Below are 26,873 nucleotides of genomic sequence, written 5' to 3'. Positions count from 1 at the left end.
GATACGTATTTTAGTCTGGCTGACATTTCCTTATGTAAAAATTCCTTTCCTCCTACTGCTTAATTGGTTTTGTAGAATTCACCATTGCTTACTGAAGAGGTGAGCTTTCCTTAGATGGCTTTAAAACAGAAAGCCAACAGAAACAACATTCCGTATAATGGCAAAAATTACCCCAAATTTCATAGGATCATTAATGAGATTTTGCCAGTCTTGCCTCCAAACCTATGAGATCTCGCACAAGAATATTGGGATCTCGCACAGAGAATGTTTGTCAGTCTTCTGTAAGATTTTGTAATTAGTGAGCTTCAGATAAAAGATCAGATTTACCAGAAAAGCAGTATAGGTTTAGCACTAACTATTGTATTTGATCCAAATTACTTGGTGTAAAATTCTTACATCCACTTCTTCACTAAACAAGTCAGATAGAAATGCAGCTCATCATAATATTTAATGACCATTTTTAGGGCAGGGGCACCAAGCTCTTCAGTTCATCAATCCCTTCATAAACTTTCCAATGGTTTATTGACCCTCAACCATTTGTTATATCAAAATGTTTTATCAGATGTTATTGATACTTTGACAAATCGTCAGCAGCAGCTCTTAGATCAAGGGTAGGGAACCTTGACCCTTTTATAACTTGTGGACTTCAACTCCCAGAATTCATGACGCAGCATTTGGGAATTCTGGGAGATGGTCCACAAGTCATAAAACGGCCAAGGTTCCCCACCCTGCCTTAGATAGACCCATTGACTTTTTGTTGTTCATATTGACCATTTTGGCAAATCCTGATTTAGGTAATATTACTGCTTTTATTGAAATCTTTGAGAAAGGAAAATGTAATTTGTTAAAATGATATCTGCCTGTTCCTTTAAAAAAAAGTAACATGCAGAAATTTATCAATTTACATATTTCCTTTAACACTATAAAGCAGGGGTGTCAAACATGTATTGTCACAGCGTTGTCATGTGACGTATCGTGACTTTTTCCCCTTTCACTAAACTGGGCCTGGGCTTGGCCAGCACGTGACGCATCCGGCCTGCGGGCTATGAGTTTGACACCCCTGCTATAAAGGATGACACCGGGATGACCATGGCAGATCTGAAGGAGGTGGTGCAAGACAGAGGGACATAGATAATGCTGATCCATAGAGTGGCTGAGTTTCAGGCATGACTGAATGGCTGATGACAACAATGGTAGTTTCCTTTGCAGGGAAAAGTTTCAGTACAGAAGAACAATCAGACAATCCTTTGGCACTTCTGATAAAATGTTTCTCTTCCCTTCCCCAGTTTAACAAACATGACTTCGGATGAGAATTTAGGGGTTAATTGTCCCAGGACAACTGGATCATACAATTGGAAGGCTGTCACTGATATTTTTTTACTCCAACTATATTATTATTAATGATATGAGCTGGTGTTCCAAGAGCAGTAATTTTTAATACTTAATCACTGATCATTCTCTTGTGTTTTTTTTTTTTAAATATCTATGCTAGTTTCATTTAGTTGTGGAATGTTAATCTGGATAGCACTTAATCCTTGGATTCTGGTCAAACCCTAAAGTAGGTTTGCTGATTTCATGTTTGACTAAGCTTAATTGTAGATGACAATTTTATTTATCTGATAGCTTGTGCAAAAAGTATTTCTTCAACAGACTGAACAAGATTTAAACTATGTTGCCTATTTTAAAATACTTTCCTTAATGACATAGTTCACTAGTGTGTGTATATGTGTATACTAATAATGTCAAATTGAAGCATTGTTTTAATTAGCTATTGTGTGGTGATGGACTTTTTTAAAAAAAAAATTTTTTTTTTCAGACCAGAATACCAAATCTGTATTCTAAATTCGGTTGCTTTCTTCAAATCCTATCTCTATTATTCTACTCTTTTTGCTGCTACTAATCTATACTTTTCCCACACATTTCTTGCTTTGATGCTATCCATACAATTTGAAAGAATGATAAATTTCTACCCCCTAATACTCTTAATTCAGCCCCTCTTTCTTCGTCTTTCCCCTATTCATCTCTGAGCAACAGGGCACTTTTGCTTTTAGAATTTACAACACAAGTTTGCTTTCCACCCAAAATCTATATACTACTTAAACTCTCATTGTATTTGTCTCTTTGCATTCTCAAATTAGCCCAATAATTTTTGAATCAAGGTACATAAAATCCACTAATTTAAAGAATGCTAAAAAAAAATTTAGGTCCCATTACTCCTCTTGAAATTAAATTTCCAAGGTGTTTAGACCAATTTTAAATGCAAAAATGGCTGCTGCAGAATCCCCAAGGTCATGTAATCATGATTTCTAAAGTTTCTTACCAGCTTTCCCGTAGCAAAGTCAGTGGGGAAGCCAACAGGAAGTTGCTCTCACCCCTACTGCTTATTTCCCCACCCACATCATTCTATCTATACATTTAGCTAAATAAATTTGACTTATTATTTTAGTGTATTTGCCACTACAGTTATTTTTCTGCTTATGATATATATTCTTCTTAGAAGATCATGGAACTGTCCAACACTGAGGTAAAAAAAAATACAGTCAGCATAAAAATTTAATATTCATTCTGATCCCATCAGATTATACATCCTTTCTCTCAAAGGATGACCTAACAGGTCACAGGATAGTCTAGTACCATGATGGCGAACCTATGGCACGTGTGCCACAGGTGGCACGCAGAGCCATATCTGTGGGCACGCAAGCATTGCCCTAGTTCAGCTCCAGCGCACATGTGCGTGCCAGCCACTTGATTTTTGGGCCTTCTGAGCCTACCAGAAGTCGGGAAAAAGGTTGTTTCTGGCCTCGGGGGGGGGGAGGCCATTTTCACCCTCCCCAGGCTCCAAGAAAGCCTCTGGAGCCTGGGGAGAGTGAAAAACAGGCCTACTGGGCCCACTGTGCCATCATGTGCCAAAAGTGGAGGGAGTGCATGTATGCACAGTGGGGGTGGGGCACATTGAATAATGGATGTGGGCATGCATGCGTGCAACCCCCCCCCCCGCATGACCCCCCGCTTTTGGTATGTGATGGCAAAAAGGTTAGCCATCACTGGTCTAGTAGAACTTTAAAATTTAAAGATCTAAATATATTTCCATTAGCCAAGAACCATCCAAACCCTAAAGGTTGAAAAGTTGAAAAAGTAATGATTTTTAAATTGCATTTCACACGTAGGTCAAAAGCTTTTTTAAAAATCAATTTCTCTGAATATAATACAAAAATAACTTTCTTTTCTTTTTAACAGTTAAATATTCTAGTTGACACAGGAAGCAGCAATTTTGCAGTTTCAGGTGCACCAAATACAGATCTGACCTCATACTTCGACAGAGAAAAGTAAGTGTTTTGATCTCTACTTCCCATTCCTTAGGACAGTGACTCCCAACTTTTTGGGCATCGGGGACTGGTTCCATGGAAAAAGGATTTTCTGCAGACCAGAGGGGGACATGATTTTGCATGCTGCCTGCATCCTGCAGATGGGGCTTTGCTTGTTTGTGCAGATTAGTGCCAGTCCGTGGACTGGGGGAGTTGGGGACCCCTGCCTTAGGAAATTGTATTGACGTTTGTAAGAAATGTCAGGAAAAAAATAGCAAAAGTTAGATAGAAGCTTTTCTTTACAGAACATTGAATGGGATGCAACCTCCCCATTTCTTATTTAAGTATTCCAGCACACTTCCGGTTATGTATCTCTATTAGAATTATTTAATTGATACACATGATATGATTCTTCCAGCATGGCAATATCTTCTCTTTAGAAAATAAGTGTTCTAAAGATGAAAAAAAAAAAAAGAATCTTTAGTCCATCCTATTACTGTTTGAGAAGTGTCAGGCTCTTAAAGCCAAGAAAGACACACTGTGATTCTCTCAGCAGTTTCCCCTATTGTTCCTCACCTATAGATAAAAATCATGTCAAACTACTTGCACCATAAAACAAATATTCTAGGAACTATTAGGGAGGAGCCATTTTTACCCTTTTTATCCCATACCAAATTGTGATGTCTCTTGCTCCTCTGGAAAACACTCCCTTCCTCCTGGGAATCAGGTCAACATTCCTTCACAAGAAGCTTGGCATGCCACAGTTATAATTTGTAAATAGGCAACAACATTCTTCTTTTTTTTCCTATGTGACTGACTGCAGTGCCACACATGGATACATGCTTATATGAAATGTGTATGTGTTCTACAGTCAGGTCCAGAAATATTGGGACATCGACACAATTCTAAGATCTTTGGCTCTATACACCACCACAATGGAGTTGGAATGAAACAAACACAATGTGCGTTAACTGCAGACTGTCAGCTTTAATTTGAGGGTATGTACATCCAACTCAGGTGAACGGTGTAGGACTTACAGCAGTTTGCATATATGCCTCCCACTTGTTAAGGGACCAAAAGTAATGGGACAGAATAATAATCATAAATCAAACTTTCCCTTCTTAATACTTGGTTGCAAATCCTTTGCAGTCAATCACAGCCTGAAGTCTGGAACACATAGACATCACCAGACGCTGGGTTTCATCCCTGGTGGTGCTCTGCCAGGCCTCTACTGCAACTGTCTTCAGTTCCTGCTTGTTCTTGGGGCATTTTCCCTTCAGTTTTGTCTTCAGCAAGTGAAATGCATGCTCAATGGGATTCAGGTCAGGTGATTGACTTGGCCATTGCATAACATTCCACTTCTGTCCCTTCAAAAACTCTTTGGTTGCTTTTGCAGTATGCTGTGGGTCATTGTCCATCTGCACTGTGAAGTGCTGTCCAATGAGTTCTGCAGCATTTGGCTGAATGTGAGCAGATAATATTACCCAAAACACTTCAGAATTCATCCTGCTGCTTTTGTTAGCAGTCACATCATCAATAAATACAAGAGAACCAGTTCCATTGGCAGCCATACATGCCCACGCCATGACACTACCACCACCATGCTTCACTGATGAGGTGGTATGCTTAGGATCATGAGCAGTTCCTTTCCTTCTCCATACTCTTCTCTTTCCATCACTCTGGTACAAGTTGATCTTGGTCTCATCTGTCCATAGGATCTTGTTCCAGAACTGTGAAGGCTTTGTTAGATGTTGTTTGGCAAACTCTAATCTGGCCTTCCTGTTTTTGAAGCTCACCAATGGTTTACATCTTGTGGTGAACCCTCTGTATTCACTCTGGTGAAGTCTTCTCTTGATTGTTGACTTTGACACACATACACCTACCTCCTGGAGAGTATTCTTGATCTGGCCAACTGTTGTGAAGGGTGTTTTTTTCACCAGGAAAAGAATTCTTCGGTCATCCACCACACTTGTTTTCCATGGTCTCCCAGGTCTTTTGGTGTTGCTGAGCTCACCGGTGCATTCCTTCTTTTTGAGAATGTTTCAAACAGTTGTTTTGGCCATGCCTAATGTTCTTGCTATCTCTCTGATAGGTTTGTTTTGTTTCTTCAGCCTAATGATGGCTTGCTTCACTGATAGTGACAGCTCTTTGGATCTCATCTTGAGAGTTGACAGCAACAGATTCTAAATGCAAATAGCACACTTGAAATGAACTCTGGGCCTTTTATCTGCACATTGTAATTGGGGTAATGAGGGAATATCACACACCTGGCCATGGAACAGCTGAGAAGCCAATTGTCCCATTACTTTTGGTCCCTTAACAAGTGGGAGGCACATATACAAACTGCTGTAAGTCCTACACCGTTCACCTGAGTTGGATGTACATACCCTCAAATTAAAGCTGACAGTCTGCAGTTAACGCACATTGTGTTTGTTTCATTCCAACTCCATTGTGGTGGTGTATAGAGCCAAAGATGTTAGAATTGTGTCGATGTCCCAATATTTCTGGACCTGACTGTATATACAATGAAACAATGTTACCATATTGTATCATAATGTAAGCTGCCCAGAGTCATTGTACCAGTGAGATGGGTGGCATAAAAATTAATAAATAAATACATTTAATAAATAAATTATTGAAATAGTGAATGAATACTTCAACTCTGCACTGATAAATGAACAGAAAAATGTGGGGTTTGGCAGCAGGGAGGTCATTTGTTACCCAACTGAAATTACATGCTAGAGAAAGGTCTAATATTTGGCAAAGAAGGGCATTAAATAAAAATGACATAAGGCAGGTTAAAATTGCACTTATTAAAGTGCACTACTAATGCAGTGAAAGGTCATGTTGTCTTACACCACATTACACCAATTCTCCGCGAGCTGCACTGGCTCCCTATTGGTCTCCGGGCACAATTCAAGGTGTTGGTTATTACCTTTAAAGCCCTACATGGCTCAGGGCCAGGCTATCTTTGAGACCACCTTCTACCTCATAGCTCCCAGTGACCGATAAGATCCCACAGAGTTGGTCTCCTCCGAGTCCCGTCAGCTAAACAATGCCGGCTGGCGGGCCCGCGGGGGAGGGCCTTCTCTGTGGCTGCCCCAGCTTTCTGGAACCAGTTACCTCCTGAGGTCCGGACTACCCCCACCCTATTGGCCTTCTGGAGAGTGGTGAAGACCTGGCTTTTCCGGCAGGCTGGGGCCATTGATCTTGCTGTTGCAATCTTGCGAGATCTGGCCATGAATGATGTGCATGGGTTTTTAATGTTTTTAAAATGTTTTTATAATGTTTTTAAATAATTTTTCTATGTTCATTGTTCGCATTATTTTTGCTGTAAGCCGCCCAGAGTCCCTCAGGAGTTGGGCGGCATAGAAATGTGATAAATTAAATTAAATTAAATTAAATTAAATTAAATTAAATTAAATTAAATTAAATTAAATTAAATTAAATTAAATTAAATTAAATTAAATTAAATTAAATTAAATTAAATTAAATTAAATTCAGATGAAATAGTTGCATGCTTCTATTTCAGATATTGCAACTAGTATCTAGTAACAGGACAAGCTTAATTGTGATGGAATGTAAATGATACCCAACATTCTACAAGAAATGGTATTAGTGCATAATATTTTCACAGCAAAAATGAAGATTTAAAATGAAGGGAGGTGTAGCCCTTTATGAAGGAAGTCCTTAGCCCCAGTCTTACTTTATGTGGTAGAACTAATTTATTGCATATAAATTAAAAGACTGAAATGTATGCAAGGATATATGGAGAGGAAACATTTGCCTGACTGATGTGGTATCTGGAAAATGGTGGTTGTACCACATACTGCTTGGTTGGTTGTATTGCTTAGTTGGTGGGGTTTTGCTGATTTTACATAATAGATATAATTGCTATTCTTGAGAATGAAGGTGGACTGTGTATATGATGCTTTTATCACAGAATATGGAATAACTTGGTTTATAACATTTTGTTTCTTTCCTTAGATCCAACACATACAAATCACTGAATGTTGAGGTTACTGTTAAATATACCCAGGGAAGTTGGATTGGAATTCTTGGAACAGATGTCATTAGAATGCCTAAAGGAATAAATGGCACTTATATCATCAACATTGCCACCATTTTTCAATCTGAAAATTTCTTTTTAAAAGGCATTCAGTGGCAAGGGATCCTTGGTTTGGCATACAGTATATTGGCTAAGGTAACTGGATGTCTTATTCATCAGTTTGTTTATATGAAAATAAAAGCAGATACTGTGAGCAAATGAAAGTTTCAAAGCTGCTTCTATGATTTTACTGATTTGTATCCTAATCTACATTGCTAGTATTCCTGCATGATTTCACATCCAAGCACTATCCAAGTTATCCCTAGTTAGCTTTTGAAATCAGCAACATACTGATTCAATAATGATAAATATTATATCATTAAAATTATTTTATCATTTAAACCATTAAAATGGTTTTACATTTATTCTTATGAGACAGAGGTGAACCTGCAGTTCCAAGGCTACAGGTGTTCCCATCCTGCAAAATTTACCCCCAAATTACTAAATGCAATTAGGGGAAATAATTGTATTATCTGTATTTAAATCTAAAGGAAATGAAATTAATGGGAACTAAATTAAAGTTCATGAGGCCACATGTGCACAGTTTCACCACACACCTTTAAAGGGATATTATAATGCTAGAAAAGGTGGGGGAAAACGAACAGCCAAATGATTAGGACACCTTTGCTTCTCCCCTGTTAAAAAAAAAGACTATCACATTTGAGTTCTTTATTGTTGGATGAGCATGATAGAAGTATATAAAATCACGTCTGGCCTAGCTAACTTGGACAGGAAGTGGGTTTTTTCCCCATCCTCTGTCTCTGTCTTGTTTTGATACAAGATCATGTATTGAAATAATTATATGGAAAAGGAAATTCTTTTTATACTGTGAAATTTGTTGCCAGCTTATTAAAAAATGGCCATCCAATTTAGATGGTTTAAAAAGAGACTGGATATGGTTATGGATGATTACTACTACTTGATGGTTGTTTACTACCTTCTAATCCATAGACAGTGTAACATAGAGGGACATCCCCCATCTAAGCTTACGAGCTTCCCAAATGCTTCTGGAAGGAGAAGAAGTACAGGTAGTTCTCTGGTTGCAACAACAATTAAGACTGGAACTGTCATCACTAAGCAACATGGCCATAAAGTCACTGTGTCATTCAGTTCTGGTAGTCCAGGTTGGCAGTCCTGGTTGCAGATATTAAGTGTGGAAGCATACACAACTGTGACTTCCAACTTGCTGTCAGCTTCCCCACTGATACTTGTGGGAAGCAAGCAGGGAACATCTGAAATTGTGATCAAATGACAGTGGGATCACTGCACTGGCTAGAACTCCAAGGACTGGTCATAAGTCCCCTTGTTCAGTACCATCACAAGTTTAAATGATCACTGAATGAGTGGTCATAACCTGAGCGCCAATTGTACTGAAGTTTTAGCTATTTATTATTAAAATAAAGAAATACAAATAGAAAAAAAAACCTAACTATATTGCATAGTAACAGTTGAATGACATGCAAAGAAACAACTAGGAAGCATAAATAAATAAAAATTGTATGGGAAAATTTTCTAATAATATGTTCTCCTCTTCCCCTCTATTTATTTGCCTAATTGACCACAACTTGAATACATAGATAATTTCCTCTGGAAATGTTTCTGGAAGGGCTGGCCACAACCTAGATTGGAAGACCAAAATTAGAGAATATACAGCAATGGCAAAATTGACCATTTATAACCATAATAGAACTATCAAAATTTAAGCAAGAATGGTTCCCTTATATACTGTACAATGCAGTATATTGTGGCAAATTTTAAGACATTTGAATCAAGATTTTTAGGAAGAAAGCTATGACACCAATAAAAAATGAATAGATGAAAGGATTTAAATGAATGCTAGCAATTACCTTCAATGTTTAATGTATAGCATAAATTTAAGGTTTTAATAACCTTAATTTAATAAATTTGTAATTCATTGTTAAAATTCCTTTTATCCAGCAAAAGTATTCTGCATGGGTTGCTCTCTATCAATTTATTCACAGTGCTTCAATTTGTGTACAACGGAAGTTTTGCAATTCTTATTCTTCTTCTTTTTTAACAGCCTTCAAGTTCTGTGGAGACTTTCTTTGATTCTATTGTGAATCAAGCCAAGATCCCCAATGTTTTTTCCCTGCAGATGTGTGGACCTAGTTTGCCTGTGTCTGGGACTGGTACTAATGGAGGTAGTCTTGTGGGTATCTGTCAGGTTGAATGTTAGAGAAAATATGCATTTTCTTAGGCTACTAAATATAATTAAATCCAATCACTTGACATCTTTCTCATATCCTTTAGAAACTGTATGGCTATGGCAGTTTACTAAATTCTCCTAATTGATGATTAAATTGATGGAATATAGACTTGTCATAACTTTTATTATTATTTCTTACAATTAGCTTAATAGTGACCCAAATATATCTGATGGATTTTAAAGTTCAAGTTTAAAGATATCTTTTCTTTTGTTAACTCTCATAAATTATTGAATCAATGTATAACCTGGACAATCACAACTGAATTATCAATCTTCCAGTACTTTGCTTTTAATAATGTTAAAAACTGAACAATAAGATCTGAGCCGTAATGGTTTCAACATAAACATAGATTGAAACATAATTTCAAATGCATACATTCTGTACACAATAACCATAATTTCTCTTTTTTTTTTTTAAAGAAAGTTAAGAATTTTTCTTCTTGTTCATTTTGTTTTTCTTTAAAATTCAGTATTTTAAATGTAATTTATTGTGCGAGGAAAATAGTAATAATCCTATCTGTATTTTATTTTTAAAATGTGTCCCATTAAGTTCAATGGTACTTGCTTTCCTAGAATTACACTAGACGAGTATATAGTTCAAAGCTATTTAATATTTAAAAGGACATAACATAGAGACATTTGTACTACTAGTGATGATTTTCCTCCCAGTAAGCTACTTTTAAAAAGCAAACAACACAAAAATGGGTTGCAGAACCCCATTTTATTCAAATTTGTGATCTGATTTTTTTTCATTGATCTCTTAAGTTAAAATTAATGTTTAGATGATACACAAAAATATAAATGCCCATCCGGCTTTTTAACTTGCTGACATATTGGGACTACAACTTCCCCAATTCCCAATTCATCAGAAGAATGACTACCCTGTATGGATGGACATCTACTCCTTACATGGTCAACATTTGGATTGACATTTCAGTCAGCTGAAGAAATAAATGTAGTAAGAAGTCACAAATATCATTGAACTTTGTTCTGCAGCCTTACTTGAACTCATCTCCACTGCTTCATCTTAACAATAGAAAGGTGTGGAGAAAGGTGTGCAAGCTTTGTGAAATTTCAAAATAGGAAGTCTTTAAATCTAGTAGATTCATTGCCTTCTCCATCTTCCTCTGATGAACAGATCTGTGGAATTCCCTATTTTTCATAGGAATGCCAACTATTGAGAAAGCTTTAGAGAAAAATTCCCCTCTTCAGCTGTGAAAGGAATACCAGTAGCCACACAGGACAGTCTCTTAAAGACATGGGCCTACATCTTTAGTTGATGACCTCTCTGGTATTCAACCAATTAGAAATCAACTAGAATTGTATATATTATAGCAGCATAACAAACACACAGAAATGGAACAGTTTGAAAATGATGTGCTATTCATTGTTCAGAGATGGAGGAACTATTTAAATTATATTAATAACATTTATGATACAAAAATCTTCTTGGGTCCAAGTAATTTTTGAAATTGATATGCAGCCCAGATTATTAGCCATAACTTTAAATGCATAGGCTTAAAAGTGAAAAGTTGTTTAGGCTAACTCAGATGAAGTATTATCAAGAGATGCTTTACAAAGCACCCCTTCTTAAAAAATTAAAGAATCTGTGTCTCAGGAGGTTTGCTGTGGTTCCTTTGATTTTCCCTGCTTTCAAATGTGCATAGACATGTGCTGACAACCAGAAAAAGCCTTTGATATAATTGTATGTACAGGTAGCCCTCAACCTACAACCACATTGGAACCCAAAATATATGTTGGTTAGTGAGACATTCGTTGAGTGAGTTTTGCCCCACTTTACGACCTTTCTTGCCACAATTGTTAAGTGAATCATTGCAGTTGTTAAATTAGTAACATGGTTGTTAAGTGAGTGATTAACCCATTGTCAGAAAGTCACAAAAGATGATCACATGATCCCAGAACACTGCAGAAATCATAAATACGAGTCAGTTGCCAAGCATCTGAATTTTGATCATGTGGAGATGCTACAACGGTCATAACTCTGAAAAATGGTCATAAGTCCCTTTTTTCAGTTATGTTGTAGCTTTGAATGGTCACTAAATGAACTGTTGTAAGTGGAGGACTACCTGTACACATAAGAGGCAATCACCTTAATGCTTCAAATATTTTGTTCACACCTCAGAATGTTGCGATGTCCCTTTTTCAAATTCTTTGTACAGCTCCATTAATGTTGTTAGAAAAAACATTTTAGATTGTAAGGCTTTTATTTTAAATCCTATATTCCTTTCTTAAATGTATTCTCTCTCTCTCTCTCTCTCTCTAAAAAGTAGTTTGTTTACAAGCCTAGTTATTTCTCATCAACTTTTTAAAAGTTGTTTTGATTGACTAACTGTTCTGAAAAACCAGATCTCATATTGAATTTATGTATTTATATACTTATTACTGTAATTGAATCATTTTGAAGACCATCTGTTAGATTGTAGACATATTTTGTAACTTAATTATATTTTATTATATGATGCAGTAAATTTAACTTTTTTTCAGGTATTTGGTGGGATTGAACCAAGCCTATACAAGGGAAAAATTTGGTATACACCTATTACAAAAGAGTGGTATTATCAAGTTGAAATACTGAAATTTGAAGTTGGGGGCCAGAACCTTAACTTGGACTGCAAAGAGGTATTTTTAATAAATAAAATTTATAATTTAATATTCTTCTACTTAATGACAAATTTCACATATGTGGGATCTGTTCCACGGATTCTCTCTGCATATGCAGAATGGGGCATGGAGTTCTGCATGAATACAAAGAAACATAGGCCTGAAAATTGTCCTTCTCTATGGTTGTCATAATATTTTGCCAAGAACTTGTTTATTATCCTTCCTCAAACTAGTTAATATGTTTTTAATGGTTATTTGGGAAACAGATTGATATGTAAAATGAGTAACCATTTTACTGTAGTTATTTCATTGTTGACTTTACTTATTATTTTTGTTTTACAAGCCTAACCAAACTTGGTTGTATAAAAATAGTGTTAAATAAATCAATGCCAATTAGTATTTGAGTGACAAATAAAAGTTGAGCAGTAGTAAATGTATAATCTTAGATGTGCACGAAGAAGTTTAGGCAAAGTACGATATGGGGTATACGTATCAATTAAACTAAAAATCCAAGGCCTGTGGTTGATGTCTATATGATTTTATATTTTTAGGAATATTTGTTTGTTTATTTATTTATTTTTATACCACCCAAAGTCCAGAGTTGGACAGCCAATAAATTTAAATGAATAAAAAAAGAAATCAGATTGCGTATATTTCTTCTCAGATATACTCTATCTTTTCAGTTGCTCTGTAGCACCATTTCTATATATCTGAACTTTAAGTGAATTCCCAAAGCTTTTGGAAGTGTCTTGCATTATACCTGTTTCTTTGTATAACATAGAAACTTAAGTGGCAGGTTTACAAATTCTGTACAGATTTAGTCTGTAATGAGTTCAGTGGGATTTTTTTCTAGTGCAAGTTTATTGAAATTAAATTGCATAAAAGCAAATACCATTGTTAAGATTAGATTTCTGATAAATTAAATTAATTGATTAACCTAGTTTAGTTTGTGTTAGGTCTTTTTCTGGTTTCAATTTCTCTTCCTCACATACTTTAATACAGTTGATTGGGAAATATTAACACTTGGGTCCTTGTCTAATTTTGGTGTGATCAATTAATATTACTAATAAAATGACACCAATTATGTTTATTTATCCCACTATAAATATAAAGAGCCTTTAGTTTATCTTAAGGCTCTTGATTACTTTTGCTTCACAATTAAGCCCAAAATTTATGTTGTGAGACATTTTTTAAATGAATTTTCCCCATTTTACGACCTTTCTTGCCTCAGTTTTTAAGTGAATCACTGCAGTTGGTAAGTTAGTAACCCGGTTGTTAAGTGAATGGCTTTCCCATTGACTTTGTCAGAAGGTTGGAAAAGGTGATCACATGACCTTGGAATACAGCAACATAAATTGAACCAATTGCCAAGTATATGAATTTTAATCACATGATCATGGGGAGGCTGGAAAAGTTATAACTGTGAAAAACGGTTATAAGTCAGTGTCATTGTAGCATTGAATGGTCACTAAACAAACTGCTGTAAGTCGAGGATTACCAGTTATTTTCTCCACCTTTGAGTGAATTGTAATGACAATGAAAAATAATAGATGCTTCCATTTGGGCTGCTCAAAAAAGACAGCATAGAATATGGAGACAAAAATAATGCATGCTCTTAGAAGGATTGGAATTGAAAAAAAAAATAGTTCTACTTTTGATTATATGCTCAAAGGCACCATGCTTTTTAATGGTATATAAAGATCAAAGAGTTAAGGGGAAGAGGGAGAAGATCTATGGGGAAAAAAGATTTCTTATGGTTATGAAAATGTGCCAGGGAAATTGGAAAGAACAGAGTGGAAATTGAGTGGTGTTGGAACAGATTTGTATAGATAATGACATTTCATCTGTTCCTTAAATTTAAATGTGTGACAAATCAAGTGTATCATTTTGCATGTTCTTCACCTCTAAAATATTGGATACCTCTAATATATTCAACAACTAGATAGCTTTATTTGGTTCCTCTGATACTAGCAGATCATTGTAGTTTGACCTAGTTGTGAGTTGAAGACCAATACAACTGGAGTTTTACTAGTTAGCAGAATTATCAATCTCCATAAGAATAATTCTATCACATTTTCTTTTTTATGTGTCCCCAAGTAGAAGAACTTGGGGTTCTATTTTTAAAAAATCTAAAGTAGGTCCTACAGACTGGATAGGCATAGTTGCTTGTGATCATTTTATCTTTACTTTGCTATAAAAATGAACTAGATATGGAAAGTCATCTCTTTCATTTTCAGGTAAGAAGGTCATTTAAAGGATGAGGTCCATCAAGATGCCCTTAGTTAATTTATACTATAGGGACACTTGAGAAGAGAAGTCAAGGCTGGTCTTATGATTCCTTTTGGGTTGTTGTGCTAGGAAATACCTTACCTTACTCTTCAAGTCAAGATACTTCAAAACCTTATTGCCTCATAGTATGAATTAAGTTTCAGATGATCTGATACTGCCCAGGCCCTTCAATATATGTTTTCATTCACCTTCTCTCCCCCAAACGTTTATTATTGACTTGCTAATTGTTATGACAAGTGTTTTCTTCCCTCCTCCCCCCCCACTTTCAGTACAATTCAGACAAAGCAATTGTGGATAGTGGAACAACTCTCTTGCGGCTGCCAGAAAATGTCTTTAATGCTGTTGTGGGAGCCATTACACAGACTTCTTTGGTAAGCTATGGCTTAAGAGTTTGTCTCCCGCGTTAAGTTCTTAAAGGAATTATTTTCAATGCTTATAGTATGATGGGAGTTATTTTGTAATCAAAAGATTGTAACTAAATTAGATTCTTTTTTCTCCTTTTTGGGTGGAGACTTGATGGAGGCATATATAAGTTAAATTTCAGTGCTATAAAAATCTATGGTCTCAGTGTATTAAAAACTTCATGTATGCAGCAGATTCAGGGATAAAATGTTTATTTTGTTATTGGTAACCCTAAACAGGATATGTATTTAATCTTATTTTTAAGGCATAGCTGTATTTGTTTTAAAGATTGATTTTCTACACATGGTATAAAGTTCAAAATGTGGATCATATTAATAAATACAGTGAAACATATACACATCTAAAAGTATACCTACTTTTTCTTATGAGAATAAACACCATGATTAAGAGACTGGTGCACCATTATGATCCAATTTGTTAAAACTGAAACGAACACTGAAGTCAGGTAATAGAGAGACCTTGTATAGATGCTGAACAGTAAACATTTGAGGTGGGGACAGAGTTTGTTTTTGTTTGTTTTTTTCCTTTTTCCTTATAGATCCAAGAATTCACATCTGGATTTTGGAGTGGCACACAGCTTGCCTGCTGGGATAAAAGTGAAAATCCTTGGACCCTCTTTCCTAAGATCTCTATCTATCTGAGAGATGTTAATTCCAGCCAGTCCTTTCGAATCACTATCCTTCCACAGGTCTGGAGCTCTTAATTTACTGTTACTAATATTTATGACAAGGAAGATGGACCTGGAATAATCTTGTGCTAAACATGTGCATCCCATTATAAATATTGCTGCTTGTGTGTCTTTTTAAAGATTCCAGTAGTGATGCTTATTCCCATTCAGGGAGAGTCTTGGTGGGTCTTTTGACAACAGCAAAGCCAGCAGGAGGTGGCTTAGCTTTACCTTGATGGAGTGTTTCATGTCATGGAGACTGTGCAGTTCTCCCTATCAAAGAGAAGAAATGACCGGGACTTGGAAGCATGGCAGTTCCTGCTCCTTTGTTGTGTGTGGATAAAAGCCAGGATGCACAGCAGCCTTGTCCAGTTACTGGAGCTTCAGGAGGCCTCAGGACAAAACATGACCACTTTGCTTATCGAGGGGAAGAGCATGGGGTATTTTCACAAATAGTTTGGAAGTGTTTTATTCAATCCTCTGTCAAAATGAAGCAACCTTGAACCTTTGCACAGCCCTTCTAGCAGCTTAATTTGAAAAGGGCAAAGATCATTTGAGACATGCTCAATTCCTCTATTGTTTTGTTTGGCATCATATGAAAATTCTGTGCCTTTGTCTTCTTGCAGAATGTTTTTTCCAGGTTTTAGTTTACTGTAACCTAGCTTACAACAATAGATGTTGTGGTTGTCTCCCATCTAGATATTAACAAGGTTGACTGCTCAGTTTTTATTTAATGATGCTGTTTCAGTTTTGTAGAATTCTCTTTGCATTTTATCACCACAGTAGCCATATTTAAGCTAAAGCGAATCTGGATAAATTATACCAGTCAGAAGGTATTTAAATGTCTATGTGAAATATAAACTGACCATTTCGACTGGTATATGGTGATTGTTCTTGCCTTTAAAGCCTTGCATTTATTTTACAGTTTTAAAAAAAATCATTTGGTTTTATTCAGTGTTCATTGAGGTATAGTTTGGTTTTTTAATCATCTTTTATGTCTTTCAAAAAAAACAGCTTTACATTCAGCCGATTCTAGGGATTGGGCAGAATCTAGACTGCTATCGGTTTGGTATCTCCTCTTCCTCCAGTGCCTTGGTTATTGGGGCTACAGTGATGGAAGGATTCTATGTCATCTTTGATAGAGCCCAAAAGAGAGTGGGATTTGCATTAAGTTCTTGTGCTGGTAAGTGATGGGTAAAACAAGAGAGAGGGAATCAGATATTAGAGCAGGAATCTCAATTTGGAATTGGCTATCCGGATGGGAGGGTGGCTTCTTAATTTACAAAATAGCTGGTAAATTTGGCCAGCCAAAAGAATATCCATTTCCTGATCCTCCTACCACTTCATCTTACCTTTTATCTTTTTATTACCTAGGTTGACTTATTTTCAAACAATGGCCTGCAATTATTAACTTCTTTATGAATACTTTTAGGGCTCATGTTAAAGTTCAAACATATTTTTATAAATAGAGGAAATGCTAAAGGGTTATAGTGTGCCTTTTGAACTGAAATTTTTTTTAAAAAAAATCAAACCTGAGGGTCACAAATAGAAGTGGCTTCTGTACTGGAGACCCTATTTTTCTTTTCTTTTTTTTTTAAATTTTTTATTAACATGAACAAACGTAAAACACAAATACATACAAACACATACATTAATACAGTACTAGAACAAAAAAGAAACAAGAAGTCTATTGACTAGCTCTTAAGAAACTCTCGCATCAGTGGTTAATTTCTATTTCCCTTATTTTTCCTTTATCTTACAGTTTTCAGATTAGTTTGCTTTCACTTTGATATACTTTATACATTTTGAGCTGTATCTTTCTACAGTCATGTTAACCATTTGTTTATACCATCATACAACTCTTCTCATGTGACTAGTTCTATGTTTCTTAATTTGAGTTCTCCTGATGTCCTATGTTGTTGGCCCTATCCTTCCCTCTAGCCATAGGTACCATCTTTGCCAAACTAAATAATAATCGGTATCCTCTTTTTCTTGAAGCTCCTTAGTGAGCTTGTCCATCTCCGCACATTCAGTTATTTTTGCAATTATTTTTTCTTCTGTTGGTAATAGTTCGGATTTCCAATTTTGAGCGTACACTATATGTGCCGCTGTCAAAATGTGGATGGTAAGATATTTTATCTCTTTAGTGTATTGTGGTGTAGTCATTCCAAATAGGAAAAATTCTGGTTTCATTTCTACTTTTTGCCTTGTTATTTCTTCAATTATTCTCTTAATCTCCTGCCAGTAGTGTTGTGCCTTCCTGCACGACCACCAGAGATGGTAGTATGTCCCCTTTTATGTCTTGCATTTCCAACACATTGGTGATGTACTTGGAAACATTTTAGCCAAACATGCCGGTGGGAGATGCCATCTATAAAATATCTTGTATAGATTTTCTTTGTATGGGATTGACATTGTCATCTTGACCCTATTTTTCTATGTGTTTTTGTGATTTTTAATCTTCCAATGTTGCCAATAGATCAAGCAGAGCAATTTTGATTTCTGAAGGCTTCCTGTGAATTTCCTAGGATGGATTGAGGGACTCAGTTTCTTTCAAACACTTACAGAAACTTTGGATCTGTTTCTTCATTTTCAGTGGATTATTAAATGCTTTCCTATTGAAACTGATGAAACTGGCAAGAACAACTTATGCATGCAAGATGCTCTATTTATATTGATCAAAAGAAGAAAAGAATACATTGTATTTCAAGAACAAAGTAATTATTTAGATATCAAATTATTTTTTAAAAAAAAATTTGTATACTTAATCACATAGGTGCCTACACATAAAGACATACACATAAACATAAACAATGGACCACTGACTTTTTTGGTAGTGAGAAGTGATCTTACGCTTGAATCATCTCAGGAAGGAAAATGTGAATCAGTAGCCTTGCTACTCTTCTGAAATATGAAGATGTTTTTTGTAAATGAAAAGGCAAATTTTATCTTAAAAATAATGCTCTTAAGGCCCATCTTGCAGTGCTAAATAAATTGTTTCTAAATGTCTAGAATATCTTCCAATTTCACATTAATCATTACGCAGGAAAAGGTTTCACAGAATTGAAATGATTTCTTTGATTTTACAGATCATAGAAAACAATTGTTACAACAAAATCTTTTAATATTGTGAAATAAGAATTTATAGCTTTGAATTCAACTCATTTTCCCTTTAAGTATCCTGAATGTAGATATGGTGTTTCTTTTGTAGCATGCATATTTTCCTTAGCTTGAATTTAACAGAGTATAGTGGCATTTAATTCTAAACATTTATAGGCTTATAGTTTTTAACATGTATATGCTTTTTGTTTGCTCTCTCAGTATTTATCTTTCTTTAATTTTTTTATATAGAACTGCATGGTTCTCCAGTATCTGAAATTGAAGGCCCTTTCATTACCACAGATGTAGCAGGCACTTGTGTATCAACTATATCTCTCCATGAACCAATCTTGTGGATTGTGTCTTACACTCTTATGAGTTTCTGTGGACTTGTACTTCTCATACTCATCATCTTGCTGCTTATTCCATCACGGTGTCGTCATCGTTATGCTGACTGTGACACTGTAAACGATGAATCGTCCTTAGTACGGCATAGATGGAAATGAAGAATTTGATCAACTTGTGAAGAATCCTTATGTATTCTGATAGGGAATGAAGAATGACTCCATTTTCTTCACCCTGAGATTCTTAAGTTGTGTTAAGACTACAGCCTGTGCTTCTAAATCAGCATGGTTATATAAGCTGAGAATTACAGGAGGTGTAGTTGAACAGACTTGCAGGGCACACGGTTAAGGTATTTTAGCCAAAGATGAAAATCCAGACTTCACTCTATAAAAATACTATGGTCTATCACCAAATCACCTCCAATTCTCCTTTAACATAAATTTAATACTTCAACAATTATTTTAGTTATGTTAATATATAGCCATTTCAAATGCTACTCTATTGTTTGCTTGATATACAGTTGCACCAATTACAACACTTCTTTTTTAAAAAAAAGCTAAAACTTTTATAGTTCCAATAAGGTTGTCGTCTCTACAAAACAAAAACCTACAAAATATTCTTTTGAGATAAGCCATTCATCAGACTTGCCATAAAGAACAGAAATATTTCTTCTTCTTTGATTAATGGTGTGGTTTTTTCTTTGGCATTAAAAATATATGTTCCTTGGTGAATCATGACTTCATCAGTAGCTGGCAGAAAGAGAGATTGATAATTAAAGGGGGGAATATAAGACAGATTTTTTTAAAAGGTGAGGGTTTTTTTCCTCTTTGGAAAATGATCTGTTTCTTTTAATGGTTTATTCTGTGATTCTTTGAAAAGGTGAAGCAGGGAAAAACACAGAAACCAAACCCATTGTGTAACTTTAGTATGAAACAAGAGTGCCTCTCTTCAGGGATTCATCAGTAAGATATAGGTATATCTGATTGACGTAGATGCAGATCGCCTTCCACCCGCATTCAGCACAACTGGAATATCCCTTTAAAACTTCTCTCTCTCTCTTTCTCCCACACACACACTGCCAGTTCATGACATTTTAACATTTACAACTTTACCACACACATAAATGTCTTGGTTTTCTGAATTCATGCATAAATAATCTTTGAAAGGGTTCTTTGAGCCTTTGTGCACATATCCTGCAGAAACAGCATAGATATAAAGCAAAGTCTCTCTTTCTCTTCTCTCTCTCTTTCTCCCCCCCTTCCCAATTTGTGGAGACTCTAATGACTAGAAATCAAATTTGTAACAATGCAATTGAAGGGGAATTTCTTCGGTTAAATGACTCACTCAACTGTGACCTGCTGAGAAAGGTGAAGACCTATGAATGATCAGATGTTTAATTATTTTACTGAACAATAACAATTTTTATTGATCACCATTTCAATATAGCAAACACAATGCTAGCGGGAACTTATTCACATATTTTTCTCTATGCTAACTCTCTCTGTCTTTGCCGATGCAATTGTGCCAAAGGCCTTCACAATATGAGAACATGTATTTAAAACAATACCCATAAATATGATTCTTAACTAAAAAAAAGCCTGTAATACTAAAAAATTTACTGTGGTGGTAGTGTTATTTTCACATATTTTGTAATTACTTTTTTAAAATTATACTAAGTTGCAGAGTCTGATCACAGAGTAAGGAGTAAGCCATTATCTCCATGAGGGAACACAAAACCTTTTACTAGTTGTGCTGATGTTGAAAGAAAAATTATTGCAATGGCAAATGTATTATTCTCGGATTACTTTTGAACTTTTGAGTCCTTTTATTAGTGCCATATTCACTTTGTTTTGGAATACCATTTTTGGTATAAATGGCATAAATGCAAATACTTGAAAAAATAAGCAATAATTGATTCATTAAGAAAGAGGGAAAGCTTTGTTGCTGAAAATTTGTATTTTCTGACATTTGCTTGCATTGTTGTTTCAACACATCCATCTAAACCGAGAAGAAAGATGGCAGCTTGTTGAGTGTCACAAAAGATGGGCAACAGTGGCCAAAGATCATTTTTAACCTCAAAACACAGTGTGCAAGCTTAACATGGAAGGTGAAAAGTCTTAAGGTTTCAAACATTTCAACTGACATTTTCTTTATCATAAAGGTTATTTATACCTGTAATTAAATTGAAATAAACTTTTATGTAAAAAATTTCCATGGGCATGTTGACTGATTAGTTAAGGACTGATTTTGTTCAATGAATTCTGTGCTACTTTTATGAAAGGTGTCATGGTTTCCACAAGAAACAGCTATTCTTAATCTTCAATCTATCTTCAATGAAAACAAGCAGCAGACTCAAATGAAAGCACAAATAGGATCCATTGTAAGACTTAAGATGACTGGCAACCCCCATGGAGAGAGAGACTAGTACAGGTAGTCCTTGACTTACAACCATAACTGAGCCCAACATTTATGTTGCTAAGCAAGACATTTGTTAAGTGAATTTTACCCCCATTTTCCGACCTTTCTTGCCACAGTTGTTAAATGAATCACTCCAGTTGTTAAGTTAGTAACACAGTTGTTAAATGAATCTGGCTTCCCCATTGACTTTGCTTGTTAGAAGTTTGCAAAAGGGGATCATGTGACTCTGGGACATTGCAACCACCCTAAGTATAAACCAGTTGCCAAGCATCTGAATTTTGATCACATGACCATGAGGATGCTGCAGTGGTTTTAAGTGCGAACAGTCCTTAAAATAAATTAAGGACTACCTATATTTGTAGACTGCAGCTAAGGAAGCAAGCACAAATGGGTCCTTTCAAAATACTGTCTTTTTAGCATCAGCTTCTTTGGTGAAACTAACATCTTCATTCAGTTTTGATGGTTCTATCTAAATAGATTTCATGGACCAATCCGATTATATACTGTAAGATACAGCACACAAAGCATTTATATTCCATCTTATTTCATTTTGCTTGCCATCTTTTAGCTTTATTTTTTTAATTCTAATTGCATTGATTATTGTGCATCACCCAGAATTGTTGAGAGGTAGGCAGTGTGCAAGTTTAATAGATTTTATTCCTTAGTGGTGGCAGTTTATAAAACATTCTACATTTTGTGTTCGTCTAATGAAGACTAAACCATACCTAAATTGCAGTAATGTACATATTTACAGTACTTTAGGGCAAAATGCAGTGAATTGAAAACTCCATGGCTCTCAAACCATTTTTTTACAAGTAAAGAATTATACATGTCTTAATTCTATCTAAAACAGTGCTAGTCAAAGTGTGGTGGGTGGACAGGTGCTGGTCCGTTTGTTTCTGGTTCACAACCAAGGTAAGTACAAGATCTGAAAGTAAATGTTTAGAAATTTTTATAGCAATTTGAATTATCACAACATCCTTTCAATCCACAACACATTGGAAATAAATGAAATCAACACTGCAGATAGATGCGCTTATCTAAAGAGCTTTCCAGCAATTCTATTCTATTTAGGAATAGAATATTCTTACTTGAAATCCAAAATAACTTAATGCCTATAACCCTCTTTCTGCCAACTAACTTCTGCTTATTTAGTCTGTTCCTAAGCTGATTTCATCTTCAGTAAAGATTTTTGGATCTTAGTTGGAATAGGCAATGATTCTTGGAGGAATTTATATCATTTGTTCCTTTTACACCATTTCTTTTTGTGAAGTACCTGAAGGCAGTAAGAACTTTGAATCTTGCTTATCCGCAATACTGATGAAGGAAGGCATTTCTGTGACCAAAATTGGCTACTCTAAATAATATGTGACCATCTGTTCCATATGATATCCACTGTATTACTCATTGTGTGTTAATGTCATATATGATTAAAACTTTTCATTCACTAAAAAAAGAGAAGAAAATAGCTGAATATAAACTCTATAATTTCAAAACTAATGTTCTAAAAACGCTAGTTACTGAAACAAAATTATCAAATTAGAATGGTTAAAAGAAAAGAATTTGGCTAGTAAATAATACTTAGTCTGCAATAGAATGTGGAAACAATCAGAAAACAAGCCTTATTTTTCTAAAGGACAAATTGAACAAAGGTAATTGTGTTGACAGGACCATCCAATCAGTTATTGTTGCTTTTGTAGTGAGGTGGGCTGGACATGTGAACTCTTAAATAGCTTAAACAAGTGTCCCTTTTATTTTAGGAAATCTTCAGTCAGTTGTTTAATAGTAAGAATAGGAATGAACTCTAAATGAACTCTGGGAGTGTCCTGCACATAAAATTGCTCACAGTTATCACCTAGACAGTTAACCCGTACAGAGTGAACTTCAGGTTTTTTTAGAAGTTTGTGCAGTGACTATATGACTATACAAAGAGGGATAAACATTGTGCCTTGAGACTGCAGAATTGGATAGAGGATAAACTGATATCAGCCAGCAGGAGATTACCTATGCATGTATAGCTGAAAACAGGGAGGCCCACATGTACAGATGTAATAAAATGCCAAGACAGGTGAATATTTGTAGCTCAAGCTTGAAATGAGGGGTTCTTGGTAGTCTCTGAGTTTGGCTGTTTTCTTGCAGACGTTTAGGTAATGAAATGTTCTCAAGAAAACAACCAGGCTCAGAGAACACTCAAATTGCCAAGATTATGTAACATCAAAAATTGGTATCTGTATTTTCTTGCTTTCACCTTCCCTCCTAATTTTGTTTCCATTTGTTATTGATTCTCATATGTTGAACAGGCCAGCAAGAATGCCTCTACTTTTCAATCTTTGTACAACAGTAAGAATAATGTCGGTGCACTATAAGTGATAAATAAAACCATAAAACTTGTCAAAATTATGAACTACCATTGTAAGGTTAGTTGTGAAAATACATGTCAGTCATTAGATTTTTGAACTCTTGGCGTTTCATTAAAAACCTTTCTAGGGTAATTTGTTTTCAGACATACACTATATGCTAAAGCATTTTTCTCTAAGGTGGTTTATGGATTTAGGTTTTCAATGTATATATTTGTGCTTAATCCACATAATGTCTGATATATCTGATACTTAAAGGGATATGGCACTATGTTACATGTGCAGGTCCATACTCCTCCAAACTTACCACTAAAAATGATGAGGAATTTGAAGGCAAAATGTGAGCAAACAACATATGTACTTTTATACTTCTATTGAGCCTGACTGTTACTAAGAGATTTGGGCTGCACTGAAATCAAAGTTCTTTTCTGCCCTCCAGTGATCATCTGAAGTTTTGCATGGTTACTACAAGCCATGCAAAAGGGGGAGTTGGAAAAAGAAAAACTGGCCAGTATATCTGAAATGGACAACCAATGGCAAAGTGGGCGGATTCAGTTACAGTGGCAAAGAGAACACTGTTAAAAGACCTGAAAGTCATAGTTACGGATAGGTTGTTTTGTACATGCATAATGATGTCTGCACATGTATAAAAAGGGCGGATCTTATGATAAAATGGCACTGTGCTGCTTTTGACATTTTGATGAAAATGAGAATTTTCAGTGTCATTCCAAGGGGCCCAATTCTAACATTCCAAATAAACATGTTACAGACTGGGGCTTCACTTTGCAACATGTCAGGTTCTTGTTGCATGGTTTTTATTATAGGAAATATTTTTTAAAAATGGGGCAGGGAAGTATCTGAGATCACGTTTTTAAATATATAGTTCCAACCAGGGTGAGTTCTACTTACCTTTACTACCGGTTCGCAGTGGGGCCGCGTGCATGTGTTCACTTCGCTCGCTCACACGTGCATTCTTCTGCACATGCGCAGAAGCGTTTTAGTTATGTTGGGGGTCAGTGGGTGGAGCTTCCCGCCGGTTTTACTACCAGTTATATAGAACTGGTGCAACCTCCTACTGGTTCCAACAATAAAGGACTGCAAGTCTGAATGAACAAAGTAGTTAGAGACTGGAAGGTCTTTAGTCAAAATAGGATAATGAGTTGGGGGAAACAAGGAATCACACACACCCCATACACACATACACACACCAATAATGGGATTATCCTTATCATGAAACAGTACGGACAGGCTGAGCGCCAAAGAATCGAGGCCTTTGAACGATGGTGCTGAAGAAGACTTTTGCGAGTCCCTTGGACTGCAAGGCGATCAAACTGGTCAGTCCTGGAGGAGATCAACCCTGACTGCTCTTTAGAAGGCCAGATCCTGAAGATGAAACTCAAATACTTTGGCCACTTAATGAGGAGGAAGGACTCACTGGAGAAGAGCCTAATGCTGGGAACAATTGAGGGCAAAAGAAGAAGGGGACGGCAGAGAATGAGGTGGATGGACGGAGTCATGAAGCAGTCAGCGTGAGCTTAAATAGTCTCCAGGCGATGGTAGAGGACAGGAAGGTCTGGAGGAACGTTATCCATGGGGTTGCGATGGGTCGGACACGACTTCATGATTAACAACAACAACAAAGACTGGTTAATGGCATAACTGAGGTGTCATATCAATATAGCTAAGGAACTTATTTAATTGTTGTAATATTATTGCCAAGGTAGAGGAAACAGTCCTAGGATTCTCTCAGAAGCCAAAACAGAGAATTCAATCCAAGAAGTATAATATTAAAAAGGCTGTTGGATATTATTTAACAATTTATATTTATTTAATTTAATGGCTACTTTTCTGTTTTTTTTCTTTACAGAAATGGAAGGCATAATTTATTTTTTCAAACATGTTTATTCTTTTATCGCCAAAGATAAAATAAAAAACAAAAAAATAAATAAAAAAGACTAACAAATATCCAACACTAACAACAAAGAAAGAAAAAACATATGTATTAAAAAAAGGGAAAAAAAGCCTAATATCAAATATATTTACCATTAAACAAAACAAATAAAATCCACCATGGCTGAATACTGAAAGATTCATAAAAAATCTAATATATTCCCCTCCTCTAACATAACGGGTCTACAAATAGTTATAAACTTGCCCATCTGTATTTAACAAAAATGCTACATTATATAAACAAAATTCCTAATGTGGAAATTATTTATTTAATAACCAAATCGACCCAAAGTCTGCGTGTGTGCGTGTGTGCTCGCACGCATGTGCGTGTGTAAACAAACAGTCAACAGGTTATCCCAGAGTTAAAACTAATCTTCAAATCCCTGTTGGTCATCTGTCATTTTGTTTAACATGTAGAAAATCCACAAACAACTTCCAGTTTCTTATAAACCTGTCTAATCCACTGCTTTAATAAGAGCAGTTAATTTTGCCATCTTTGCTAATTCAATCAATTTTAAAATAGAAATGGCAGGCATAATTTCATGTCCTGAAAATGGACTTCGTCTCAAAGTAAGGTACAAATAGCATCAATACATTATAAAGGATATAATAAATTAGCTGAGTTTTACAAAACAATTAAAAATCCTGTCTTATTTTTGTGCTATACTCTGGTTTTTAAAAAATTATTTGTGAAGAGAGAAGAAAAATACATACTCCAATATCTTCAAAGAAAATGTGCAGTAGAGTAGCCAGAGAGATCATCAGCTAACTTTGCATGAGTTTATACATTCTTAACAGGATAAAGAAAAAGCTTCTAAACGTTTACCAAGAAGCAAGCCACAAGCCAGCATCTATGCTTGTATTGTAATCTGAAGACCACAAGCCCTGTCATACCAGCTGGCACTTCTTTTCAAATGATTAGAGTGCAACAATTTCCCTTTATTTGCTAAGTTTACTTTAGAACTTGTTTTCCAGGTAGAACAGCTTAGTTAGAAAGGTTTAAAAATTTCCCAGCTAGCTGATTATGCAACATTTGGGCAGTTCATTTTCCATCAATCAGCCT

The 26,873-nt window shown here is 35.6% G+C and overlaps 1 protein-coding gene across 1 annotated transcript in view; it reads left to right on the top strand.

Annotated features, from left to right (window-relative positions):
• The window catches only part of BACE2 (beta-secretase 2), a 36,071-nt gene extending 14,831 nt beyond the window's left edge, over positions 1 to 21,240 (top strand). Inside the window, exons 2-9 of the mRNA XM_070944282.1 lie at positions 3,238 to 3,326; positions 7,293 to 7,509; positions 9,455 to 9,583; positions 12,146 to 12,280; positions 14,821 to 14,922; positions 15,513 to 15,662; positions 16,656 to 16,824; positions 18,993 to 21,240. Coding sequence (XP_070800383.1) covers positions 3,238 to 3,326; positions 7,293 to 7,509; positions 9,455 to 9,583; positions 12,146 to 12,280; positions 14,821 to 14,922; positions 15,513 to 15,662; positions 16,656 to 16,824; positions 18,993 to 19,246 — 1,245 coding nt within the window. The 3' untranslated portion in view covers positions 19,247 to 21,240. The remainder of the gene's footprint in view (positions 1 to 3,237; positions 3,327 to 7,292; positions 7,510 to 9,454; positions 9,584 to 12,145; positions 12,281 to 14,820; positions 14,923 to 15,512; positions 15,663 to 16,655; positions 16,825 to 18,992) is intronic.
• The last annotated feature ends 5,633 nt before the right edge of the window (positions 21,241 to 26,873 follow it).

This window comes from Pituophis catenifer, unplaced genomic scaffold (genome assembly GCF_029215685.1).
Source record: "Pituophis catenifer annectens isolate HBS135680 unplaced genomic scaffold, rPitCat1.0.hap2 SCAF_4, whole genome shotgun sequence".
NCBI classification, from domain to species: Eukaryota; Metazoa; Chordata; class Lepidosauria; order Squamata; family Colubridae; genus Pituophis; species Pituophis catenifer.
Note: the sequence above shows the minus strand (reverse complement) of the source record. Positions and strands in the feature narration are given on the sequence as shown.